This window comes from Oncorhynchus tshawytscha, unplaced genomic scaffold, assembly GCF_018296145.1.
Source record: "Oncorhynchus tshawytscha isolate Ot180627B unplaced genomic scaffold, Otsh_v2.0 Un_scaffold_822_pilon_pilon, whole genome shotgun sequence".
Lineage (NCBI taxonomy): Eukaryota > Metazoa > Chordata > Actinopteri > Salmoniformes > Salmonidae > Oncorhynchus > Oncorhynchus tshawytscha.
This window is the reverse complement of record NW_024609824.1, coordinates 1,017,501-1,030,193: the sequence shown is the minus strand read 5'-3', so window position 1 is coordinate 1,030,193 and position 12,693 is coordinate 1,017,501. Positions and strand designations below refer to the sequence as shown.

Here is a 12,693-nt window from a genome sequence, read left to right as displayed (position 1 = left end):
TACCATTTTACTGACTGAATGAACTGTCTACCATCTTACTGACTGAATGAACTGTCTACCATCTTACTGACTGAATGAACTGTCTACCATCTTACTGACTGAATGAACTGTCTACCATCTTACTGACTGAATGAACTGTCTACCATCTTACTGACTGAATGAACTGTCTACCATCTTACTGACTGAATGAACTGTCTACCATCTTACTGACTGAATGAACTGTCTACCATCTTACTGACTGAATGAACTGTCTACCATCTTACTGACTAAATGAACTGTCTTCCATCTTGAATGAACTGTCTACCATCTTACTGACTGAATGAGCTGACTACCATCTTACTGACTGAATGAATTGCAGACCATTTTACTGACTGAATGAACTGAATACCCTCATACTGACTGAATGAACTGTCTACCATCTTACTGACTGAACTGTCTACCATCTTACTAACTGACTGACCTGACTATCATCTTACTGACTGAATGAACTGTCTACCATCTTACTGAATGAACTGCCTACCATCTTACTGACTGAATGAACTGCCTACCATCTTACTGACTGAATGAACTACCTACCATCTTACTGACTGCCTACCATCTTACTGACTGAATGAACTGTCTCCCATCTTACTGACTGAATGAACTGTCTACCATCTTACTGACTGAATGAACTGTCTACCATCTTACTGACTGAATGAACTACCTACCATCTTACTGACTGAATGAACTACCTACCATCTTCCTGACTGAATGAACTACCTACCATCTTCCTGACTGAATGAACTACCTACCATCTTACTGACTGAATGAACTACCTACCATCTTACTGACTGAATGAACTGACTACCATCTTACTGACTGAATGAACTGACTACCATCTTACTGACTGAATGAACTGACTACCATCTTACTGACTGAATGAACTGACTACCATCTTACTGACTGAATGAACTACCTACCATCTTACTGACAGAATGAACTGACTACCATCTTACTGACTGAATGAACTGTCTACCATCTTGAATGAACTGTCTACCATCTTGCTGACTGAATGAACTGTCTACCATCTTGAATGAACTGTCTACCATCTTACTGACTGAATGAACTGTCTACCATCTTACTGACTGAATGAACTGTCTACCATCTTACTGGCTGAATGAACTGTCTACCATCTTACTGACTGAATGAACTGTCTTCCATCTTACTGACTGAATGAACTGTCTACCATCTTACTGACTGAATGAACTGTCTACCATCTTACTGACTGAATGAACTGTCTACCATCTTACTGACTGAATGAACTGTCTACCATCTTACTGACTGAATGAACTGTCTACCATCTTACTGACTGAATGAACTGTCTACCATCTTACTGACTGAATGAACTGTCTACCATCTTACTGACTAAATGAACTGTCTACCATCTTACTGACTAAATGAACTGTCTACCATCTTGAATGAACTGTCTACCATCTTACTGACTGAATGAGCTGACTACCATCTTACTGACTGAATGAATTGCAGACCATTTTACTGACTGAATGAACTGAATACCCTCGTACTGACTGAATGAACTGTCTACCATCTTACTGACTGAACTGTCTACCATCTTACTAACTGACTGACCTGACTATCATCTTACTGACTGAATGAACTGTCTACCATCTTACTGAATGAACTGCCTACCATCTTACTGACTGAATGAACTGCCTACCATCTTACTGACTGAATGAACTACCTACCATCTTACTGACTGAATGAACTGCCTACCATCTTACTGACTGCCTACCATCTTACTGACTGAATGAACTGTCTACCATCTTACTGACTGAATGAACTGTCTACCATCTTACTGACTGAATGAACTGTCTACCATCTTACTGACTGAATGAACTGTCTACCATCTTACTGACTGAATGAACTGACTACCATCTTACTGACTGAATGAACTGACTACCATCTTACTGACTGAATGAGTGCTGCTAAATACATCTCACTGAGTGAGTGAGTCTGCTAAATCTTACTGCCTTATGTAAGTCCCGGGAGGCTTTATGTGTTCCTGGAATGTTCCTATTGCTTCTGTGAATAGTCGTTCCACCCAAAATATTATGGGAGTAATAGTCAAGAATAAAGATAACCGCCAAAAACATATTATTGCTCAATATAAGAGAGAAATGATCTCCTATGAGACAGACCTAAAAGTTGTATTGTTCAACAGACAACAGGCAGGTAAAAAGGAACCACCAGGATGTTTATTTGTTTTGTGTTGTTTGACCTCTGACCTTTAATATGTTCCTGGCATCGAAGGCCTCCCGCTCCTTCATGTTCTGCCTTCCTCCTCCGGCTTCGGCTGGAAAACACACAACAAAAGATAGGTAAACCCTGAGCACCGCGGGTAAACCCTGAGCACCGCGGGTAAACCCTGAGCACCGCGGGTAAACTCAGAGCACTGTGGGTAAACCCTGAGCACCGCGGGTAAACCCTGAGCACCGTGGGTAAACCCTGAGCACCGCGGGTAAACCCTGAGCACGGCGGGTAAACCCAGAGCACCGTGGGTAAACCCTGATACTGAGAGCGTTGTCGTTTCCAAAATAGATATATTTGGGTGTTTTGGGAGCCTTTGTTGGTGTTTTATCTGTGCCTCTGCAACTGCACAACGAGCCTGAGGAAGTCTATCGCTGGTGGGGTATATTTCCTCACAACCAAGTCAAAAAAGGTGTCTGGACACTTACAACACGACATTTACATCCAAAATACAGATTTGGTGAACAAAAAGGTGAACTTTGAAAAAAGGTCCTAATGAACAAAACACACATCTAGTGTATTAGGTGGACGACTCTATTTATAACATCTAAAAATGTGGGTTAATGAGGTTTAGTGGAGTTCAACGTCAACCACACCGTTCATTGCAACACTGTTCAAACCAGGTGGATATCCCTATGAACTGTTCTGGGAGATATGATCCTAAATTACTCTCGCTCTGAAAAACACTAAACAGATGACAGCCTTACCACCCCCACCCTGATTGGTCAATGTCCCTGTCTGTTATGTAACAGCTGTGATTCTAACAACATAATGCTGACCATTCATCTGGTATGCAGCAGTGACGTAACTAAAACACCGCATTCTGAGCAATTCAGAGCTATTCTGAGCTAGTCAACAACAAGCGCAGAACCAACAGTAACCTTCCCTCCCTTCGCTCTCTTTTTGGCCACAACTCTGTTTGTGTGCAACAGGGCAGAGTGTTTTCCAACAGCAGTGACAAGGGGTTTCATTCAGTTGGCCGTGGATCAAGTCCAGCCCTAGTTCTTTCACGCATGAGTTTACACAGGGCTGGCCAGCTGAGAGACTGGCCAACAACCCAGGGCTGGCCAGCTGAGAGACTGGCCAACAACCCAGGGCTGGCCAGCTGAGAGTGTGCAAGAGCACAGGACAAAGGGAGTGGTCTGTCCAAGAGCACAGGACAAAGGGAGGAGTCTGTCCCAAGAGCACAGGACAAAGGGAGGGGTCTGTCCAAGAGCACAGGACAAAGGGAGGGGTCTGTCCAAGAGCACAGGACAAAGGGAGGGGTCTGTCCAAGAGCACAGGACAAAGGGAGTGGTCTGTCCAAGAGCACAGGACAAAGGGAGTGGTCTGTCCAAGAGCACAGGACAAAGGGAGGGGTCTGTCCAAGAGCACAGGACAAAGGGAGGGGTCTGTCCAAGAGCACAGGACAAAGGGAGGGGTCTGTCCAAGAGCACAGGACAAAGGGAGGGTCTGTCCAAGAGCACAGGACAAAGGGAGGGTCTGTCCAAGAGCACAGGACAAAGGGAGGGGTATGTCCAAGAGCACAGGACAAAGGGAGGGGTCTGTCCAAGAGCACAGGACAAAGGGAGGGGTCTGTCCAAGAGCACAGGACAAAGGGAGGGGTCTGTCCAAGAGCACAGGACAAAGGGAGGGGTCTGTCCAAGAGCACAGGACAAAGGGAGGGGTCTGTCCAAGAGCACAGGACAAAGGGAGGGTCTGTCCAAGAGCACAGGACAAAGGGAGGGGTCTGTCCAAGAGCACAGGACAAAGGGAGGGGTCTGTCCCAAGAGCACAGGACAAAGGGAGGGGTCTGTCCCAAGAGCATCCAATAAAACTCTGTTTACTACTTCAGGAACAGGGACTGGGGCGCTCCTCTTCTCAGTTCACTGCAGCCAGCGACTGGAACGAGCTGCAACGAACACTCAAACTGGACAGTTTTATCTCTTCATTCAAAGACTCAATCATGGACACTCTTACTGACAGTTGTGGCTGCTTTGTGTGATGTATTGTTGTCTCTACCCTCCTGCCCTTTGTGTTGTCTGTGCCCAATAATGTTTGTACCATGTTGTGCTGCTGCCATGTTGTTGTCATGTGTTGCTGACAAAAATAAAATAAAAATATTTATTTTTATAAACATTTTTATTTTATTATTTTATTTTATATATTTTTAATCCTAGCCCCCGTCCTCGCAGGAGGCCTTTTGCCTTTTGGTTGGCCGTCATTGTAAATAAGAATTTGTTCTTAACTGACTTGCCTAGTTAAATAAAATACATTTAAAAACATTTTAAATCTAGGGGTTGTTATTGTTGTTATGGTTGTTGCTACATCCGTGTTGTTGACATGGGGTGGTGTGTTCATGTGATTATGCTGTTACTCCGTGTCCATCTTTATGCTGACTGACTCCGTGCCCAGTGACTGACTTAATGTCCATCTTTATGCTGACTCAGTGTCCAGTGACTGACTTAATGTTCATCTTTATGCTGACTCAGTGTCCAGTGACTGACTTAATGTCCATCTTTATGCTGACTCAGTGTACAGTGACTGACATAATGTCCATCTTTATGCTGACTCAGTGTACAGTGACTGACTTAATGTCCATCTTTATGCTGACTCAGTGTACAGTGACTGACTTAATGTCCATCTTTATGCTGACTCAGTGTACAGTGACTGACTTAATGTCCATCTTTATGCTGACTCAGTGTACAGTGACTGACTTAATGTTCATCTTTATGCTGACTCAGTGTACAGTGACTGACTTAATGTTCATCTTTATGCTGACTCAGTGTACAGTGACTGACTTAATGTCCATCTTTATGCTGACTGACTCCGTGCCCAGTGACTGACTTAATGTCCATCTTTATGCTGACTGACTCCGTGCCCAGTGACTGACTTAATGTCCATCTTTATGCTGACTCAGTGTACAGTGACTGACTTAATGTTCATCTTTATGCTGACTCAGTGTACAGTGACTGACTTAATGTCCATCTTTATGCTGACTCAGTGTACAGTGACTGACTTAATGTCCATCTTTATGCTGACTCAGTGTCCAGTGACTGACTTAATGTTCATCTTTATGCTGACTCAGTGTCCAGTGACTGACTTAATGTTCATCTTTATGCTGTGACTCAGTGTACAGTGACTGACTTAATGTCCATCTTTATGCTGACTCAGTGTCCAGTGACTGACTTAATGTTCATCTTTATGCTGACTCAGTGTACAGTGACTGACTTAATGTCCATCTTTATGCTGACTCAGTGTCCAGTGACTGACTTAATGTTCATCTTTATGCTGACTCAGTGTCCAGTGACTGACTTAATGTTCATCTTTATGCTGTGACTCAGTGTCCAGTGACTGACTTAATGTTCATCTTTATGCTGTGACTCAGTGTCCAGTGACTGACTTAATGTTCATCTTTATGCTGTGACTCAGTGTCCAGTGACTGACTTAATGTTCATCTTTATGCTGTGACTCAGTGTCCAGTGACTGACTTAATGTCCATCTTTCTGAGTGGGAGGAGAATGAGGGAAACAGGCTCACATTATCAGGAGGATACTCTGGGTCAGTTTTACACAGTGGAAAGCCTGCTTTGAGAGAGCAGTGACACTTATTTTGCATTTTTATTTCAAGTACGTGTGTGTGTGTGTTTGCATTTGTACTCTAGTAAGTGTCCTTGTCTTCAAGATGAAGCTCCAATACACATACCTAAAACACACATCAGTGATGGCCATAGACAAAAACCACTTTCTTCATCCTACCTGAAGCATCCTTCCTGAACAGAGTGTTCATCACTGTGCCGTGCAGTTTCACTCTGTCCCATTCTCTGACCATCAGCCCTGAGGAAACAAAGTGGTCCACCAGCCGCTCCACAATGGTCTGCAGCCTGCACAGCAGACAGTCAACACAGACAGTCAACACAAGAGTTAGTTGTTGTTACCTGGGAGCAAACCTCTCACACTGTTGACATGCTAACGATGAACATAATTTTAATGAACTAATTGTCACTCAATCTGTCATTAAAAAAAGTTAACTGTAAAAATACTAATAATACTACATGGTATTTACAGTGCATTCATTAAGTACTCAGACAACTTGACTTTTTCCACATTTTGGTACGTTGCAGACTTATTCTAAAATGGACTAAATTGTGTTTCCCCCCTCAACAATCTACACACAATATCCCATAATGACATCACAATTCCCCATAATGACATCACAATACCCCATAATGACATCACAATACCCCATAATGACATCACAATACCCCATAATGACAAAGAAAAAACAGGTTTTTAGAAATGTTTGCAAATGTATTAAAAACATTAAACTGAAATATCACATTTACATAAGTACTCAGACCCTTTACTCAGAACTTTGTTGAAGCACCTTTGACAACGATTACAGCTTCAACTCTTCTTGGGTATGACGCTACAAGCTTGGCACACCTGTATTTGGGGAGTTCCCCAGGACTCCCATTCATCTCTGCAGATCCTCTCGTCTCTGTCAGGTTGGATGGGGAGTGACGCTGCACAGCTATTTTCAGGTCTCTCCAGAGATCAATCGATCAGGTTCAAGTCCAGGCTCTGGCTGAACCACTCAAGGACATTCTGTCACGCACTGACAACTGTGAGACCTTATATAGACAGGTGTGTGCCTTTCCAAATCATGTCCTATCAATTGAATTTACCACAGGTGAACTTTAATCCATTTTTAGAAACATATCAAGGATGATCAATGGGAAACAGGATGCACCTGAGCTAAATTTCAAGTCTCATAGCAAAGGGTCTGAATACTTATGGAAATAACGTATTTCAGTTTTTTATTTTTAATACATTTGCAAATAATTTTAAAAATCTGTTTTTGCTTTGTCATTATGGTGTATTGTGATGTCATTATGGGGTATTGTGATGTCATTATGGTGTATTGTGATGTCATTATGGGGTATTGTGATGTCATTATGGGGTATTGTGTGTAGATCGCAGAGGTTTTTTGTTGGATTTAATCCATTTTAGAATAAGGCTGTGTCAAGGGGTCTGAATACTGAATACTTTCTCCCAAAGGCACTGTATATAGTGCTTTTCAAGGAGCCAGAGTCACTGTGGTACAAACTGTGGTTAAAGAAAGAGACATGAGACTATCCAGGAACCAGACTCTTACTTGTCCGAACCATCTTTCACTTGGACCTTGGCATACAGGACATCCACCATGGCTGGGTCATCGTTCATGTACTCAATCCCTGTCACCTCCAGCGGGAGAGGCTTCCCTTCTGTGATGGTCCTAAAACATAATGTGGGTTACATGACAGAACATGACATAATGTGTGTTACATGACATAATGTGTGTTACATAACATGACATAATGTGCTACTTGACATAACATGACATAATGTGCTACTTGACATAACATGACATAATGTGTGTTACATAACATGACATAATGTGCTACTTGACATAACATGACATAACATAACATGTGTTCCTGGCTCCAACTCAAATTTTTATACAATCCCTACAATCTAGATAGGGATAGTCCCTCCCTGCTTCAGTCTGTTTTCATCTGTTTGATTCCTAATGAACATGACCCAGTTGTCTGTCAATCATACGTACTTGATAAAGTCCTGACAGTGCTGGAGTTGTTTACAAGCTTGGGTCACTTCCAGGTCGTTCAGCAGAGCCAGGGTGCCGACTGTTAGATGGAGCTTAGCAGGGTTCTGGAAGAGGCTTCCATCTACTCCGTGGTCCTTAACAAGAGAGGAGAGAGACCTGCGATGAACTGACTGCACAGAGAAACACTGTAGGGTGAAGTTGCCCTTAGACACTGATCTTAGGTCCGTTTTGCATTTCCTTCACTAATGGTTGAGATTAGTATTGGAGGAAGAGGAAGCTGATCCTAGATCTGCACAATTTAACCCTTAGAACCAGACAACCAGAGAAACTAAAACAGGGACCCAAGATCTCTGATAGCTATTCAGTCAATATAAACATGAATGGAATATAGTCAAGTCTCAAACTGGAGTTTGAGAATATTTTGCACGATTTTACAGATTGTCATCCCTCCCATCCGCCACGCACGCACTCACTGACACACACACACACACACACACACACACACACACACACTCTTCCTTACCTGAGAACACTGCTCCAACACCTCCTCTTTAAACCTCAGGAATCCATCCTGAACTTGAGGGTGGTTAAGAGCGAACGACAGGAAGTGGGTGAACGGCTGCTTCTGGCGAAAGCTCTGCACCAGGAGCTCGACACGAGTCACGGCAGAGGACACCGCGGCCTTCTGGGAGCCAGTGATCACTGGAACAATGCGAGACCGTTATTGTGTGACTGTAAATGTGAGACTTTTATTTTTGATATCCCATGATTCATGGATAATGTCTTGAGTTTTGTGTGGTTGCTGGAACCACGTTCTTGGCTGACTTTTATTACTAAACTTATTAATATGAGTTGACTGCTGACAGAAAACCACTGAAATTCCCAGAGGTAGAGAAAGAAGAGTTTTGCTAGACTGGTCCCAGGTCTGTTTGTGCTTGCATAGTGAACTCCTATAGTCATTGTTAATCACTTGCCTAGTTAAATAAAGGTTAAATAAAATAAAAACATGAATTGTCTTGTAATTCCGACCATAGGAGTTGGTGAGACAGCACAAACAGTCATAATATGGGACGAGGCTACAGTGTTGCACCAGTATCTTTACTATAGACCTCTGGTTTGGGCTGGTCTCCAAGCTCTGGTCCAGGGCGTTACGTGCGGCCTGACCCTTCTTCAAGAAGGCTGAAAGAGGGCTCAAGCTCTGGTCCAGGGCGTTACGTATGGCCTGACCCTTCTTCAAGAAGGCTGAAAGAGGGCTCAAGCTCTGGTCCAGGGCGTTACGTATGGCCTGACCCTTCTTCAAGAAGGCTGAAAGAGGGCTCAAGCTCTGGTCCAGGGCGTTACGTGAGGCCTGACCCTTCTTCAAGAAGGCTGAAAGAGGGCTCAAGCTCTGGTCCAGGGCGTTACGTGCGGCCTGACCCTTCTTCAAGAAGGCTGAAAGAGGGCTCAAAGCCCTGGACCAGAGGTACTGGTCTCTCCGCTAATAAAAACGCCACTCACCAATCTGTCCTTCCACTCCTTGTTTTGGAATGTGGATGTCTGTCTTTGTGTCTGCCTCGAGTCTTCTACGTGTCTCTCCTTTCCTTCCAATGATGTATCTTTTAAAAACAACAACAACACTTCTCTGGTTAGTACACCGTATCCTTGATTTTCACTGAAGATGTGCACATAGCCCTAATGAAACACACACACACACCTAATTTGCCTAAAATATTACGCCGTTACCATGGTCACCTCATGTAGTCTTAACTACAAGCTAGAATGTTGAATACAATTATATTGAAATGTGACGGTAGGAAGTGGAGATAAACACAGAGTCTGTTTGACTCTGTCAGCTTGACGATTTTTATGCGATACGTGCTTCAACACTAGGCGGTCCCGTTCTGTGAGCTTGTGTGGCCTACCACTTCGCGGTTGAGCCATTGCTGCTCCTAGACATTTCCACTTCACATTAACAGCACTTACTGTCGACAGGGGAAGCTCTAGCAGGGCAGAAATTTGACAAACTGACTTGTTAGAAGGTAGCATCCTATGACGGTGCCACGTTGAAAGTCACTGAGCTCTTCAGGAAGGCCATTCTACTGCCAAAGTTTGTCTGTGGAGATTGCATGGCTGTGTGCTGGATTTTATACACCTGTCAACAACGGGTGTGGCTGAAATAGCCTAATCCTCTCATTTGGAGGGGTGTCCACATATCTACTGACGTTGCTTCCAGAGACAGTTTGGAGGGGTGTCCACATATCTGCTGACGTTGCTTCCAGAGACAGTTTGGAGGGGTGTCCACATATCTGCTGACGTTGCTTCCAGAGACAGTTTGGAGGGGTGTCCACATATCTGCTGACGTTGCTTCCAGAGACAGTTTGGAGGGGTGTCCACATATCTGCTGACGTTGCTTCCAGAGACAGTTTGGAGGGGTGTCCACATATCTGCTGACGTTGCTTCCAGAGACAGTTTGGAGGGGTGTCCACATATCTGCTGACGTTGCTTCCAGAGACAGTTTGGAGGGGTGTCCACATATCTGCTGACGTTGCTTCCAGAGACAGTTTGGAGGGGTGTCCACATATGAGCTTCCAGACGGGCAGAGACAGTTTGGAGGGGTGTCCACATATCTGCTGATTTTCCAGAGACAGTTTGAGGGGTGTCCACATATCTGCTGACGTTGCTTCCAGAGACAGTTTGGAGGGGTGTCCACATATCTGCTGACGTTGCTTCCAGAGACAGTTTGGAGGGGTGTCCACATATCTGCTGAAGAGACAGTTTGGAGGGGTGTCCAAACGTGACGTTGCTTCCAGTTTGGAGGGGTGTCCAAACGTTGCCAAGACGTTTGGACCCAAACGCTGACGTTGCCAAACGTTTGGACCCAAACGTCGCCCAGAACGTTTGGAGGGGTGTCCCAAACGTTGCTTCCAGAGACCCAAACGTAGATATAGTGTATGTGAAATGAGCACCAAAGTGTGTAACGATGCACGCCAACGTACGTACCCAAACGTACCCAAACGTCGCCAAACGTACCCAAACGTCGCCAAACGTACCCAAACGTACCCAAACGTACCCAAACGTCGCCAAACGTACCCAAACGTACCCAAACGCCCAAACGCCCGAACGTACCCAAACGTACCCAAACGTCGCCAAACGTACCCAAACGTCGCCGAACGTACCCAAACGTCGACAAACGTACCCAAACGTCGCCAAACGTAGCCAAACGTTGTCGCCTGAACCACGTTTCCTTCGCAATCAGCTGGAAGGGCTTGCGTCTTACTGCAAATTAAAAGTCTGCAACGTTCGGTCTCTGGTACGGTTACACTTGGCCATTGTTTACATATTGTGCTAAAATGTTTACGTCGCATACGAATTGCGTGAAGTATTGAAACTCCAAACCAACAGAACCATATACAGACCAGCGTACTGAATGCCCGGCTAAAAACGCTTCCCTGTGGACAACGGGTAATGTAAATCCAAATGAGGTTTATTCAACATTTTGATCTGTAATGGGACGGTTCAGGAAATGTTGAGCTCACGCGTTAGAGACGAGAGTGTGGGTCATCTAGTCCCGGATTCTAAAATGGACTAACACCTCATATGCAGTCATCGACTCATGAAATGCATCCCAAATGGCACCCTGTTCCCTTTGGGCTCTAGTCAAAAGTAATGCACTATATAGGGGATAGGGTACCATTTAGGGCGCATAGCCTACATGGTGTTTGTAACTCACTTGTAAAGAACACTTGGGACATCAATGGCACAGCTGAAACCTTTGTCAGTCTGTTCTATGGAGTGGCTGTCACAGAACTCTTCTTCTTCCTCAAACTGTTCACTTGCTAATCAAAACAACAAAGTGCATTTGTGAGATTGGCAAGAACATGTTGGTGTTCCATAATAGGTGCAGCAGGGACAAATGGGAGAGGAGACAGCTACATTTAGAGGAGACAAGCATCCCACAACACAATGTGGTGGTCTATTGGTCAGCTATAACTAGCTAAGTCTCAGTAGAATAAAGTCAATAATCTGGTAGTACTGTACAGTATTGTAGCCATCTGTCTAATCTAGCTAGCTAGCTAGAGTTATTTGGGGGTGTAGGGAACTAGCACCACTGAGGTATAATGGCTAGCACTGATGAGACCTAGCTACCTGGTGGTCCCATGTAAGAGTCGTCCTCTTCCCCCTCTTCATACTGGTCTTCTTTGATGGTATTTCTTCTGTATACTCTTCCACTTATGTTGATCAATGATGGACGTAAGATTTCCATTGTAGCAGTTATCTTGAACAGTAAATAAAACGAGATATACTGTAGTGAATAGTAGCTGCCGACTACGTGTGGGCTCTTTGGCTGTTTTGCGACATACGGCAGTTTGACGTAAAGTAACCAGCTGCTTTACGTCGTCGCTGATCTCTAAACCGCATGGACAGACATTCCGCGCTCGCAACAAATTAATGATGCGCCGATATCAACATTTGATTTATATATCGCCCAAGCCGTAAAGCGGGGGTTATTGTTGGGGTAGCTAACCAGAAACATAAACAAAAGCAGAAGTTAGCCTGCCGCTTTCTCCATCACCAGTGGTAGGTTCATCACTTCAATAATAATCTTATGTCTGATTTATTATGCGGAAAGTTTGCTTCAGTAGTAAATGCGCTATGCTTCATGTAAGCTAGCTTTGTCTGTCAGTTTAGTATTCATAATGTTGTTAGCCAACGTTAGCTAGCTAGTCATGCTAATTTAATGCCAAAGATTTGTATAACGTGTTCTATCTGTGCTAATGCTGCTCAGCTAACGTTAGCTAAATTTACTTTGAATAAATATTGCTG

General features: G+C 44.1%; 2 protein-coding genes across 5 annotated transcripts in view; one reads left to right on the top strand and one right to left on the bottom strand.

The window, feature by feature from the left end:
- Nucleotides 1-12,236, bottom strand: part of ascc1 (activating signal cointegrator 1 complex subunit 1) — a 39,406-nt gene extending 27,170 nt beyond the window's left edge. For 2 of the 4 annotated variants that reach the window (XM_042319063.1, XM_042319065.1), the window contains exons 1-8: nt 12,016-12,236; nt 11,600-11,705; nt 9,388-9,485; nt 8,414-8,592; nt 7,891-8,024; nt 7,441-7,560; nt 6,042-6,166; nt 2,283-2,350 (exon numbers count right to left, since the gene is read on the bottom strand). In XM_042319063.1, the coding sequence (XP_042174997.1) occupies nt 2,283-2,350; nt 6,042-6,166; nt 7,441-7,560; nt 7,891-8,024; nt 8,414-8,592; nt 9,388-9,485; nt 11,600-11,705; nt 12,016-12,133 (948 nt within the window). In that variant the 5' untranslated portion in view covers nt 12,134-12,236. The remainder of the gene's footprint in view (nt 1-2,282; nt 2,351-6,041; nt 6,167-7,440; nt 7,561-7,890; nt 8,025-8,413; nt 8,593-9,387; nt 9,486-11,599; nt 11,706-12,015) is intronic. The other 2 variants (XM_042319064.1, XM_042319066.1) reach the window with 1 other exon arrangement.
- Nucleotides 12,237-12,298: 62 nt separating this feature from the next.
- anapc16 (anaphase promoting complex subunit 16) overlaps nt 12,299-12,693 on the top strand; it is a 5,240-nt gene continuing 4,845 nt past the window's right edge. Inside the window, exon 1 of the mRNA XM_042319067.1 lies at nt 12,299-12,447. The gene's annotated coding sequence lies outside the window, so the exon portion shown is untranslated. The remainder of the gene's footprint in view (nt 12,448-12,693) is intronic.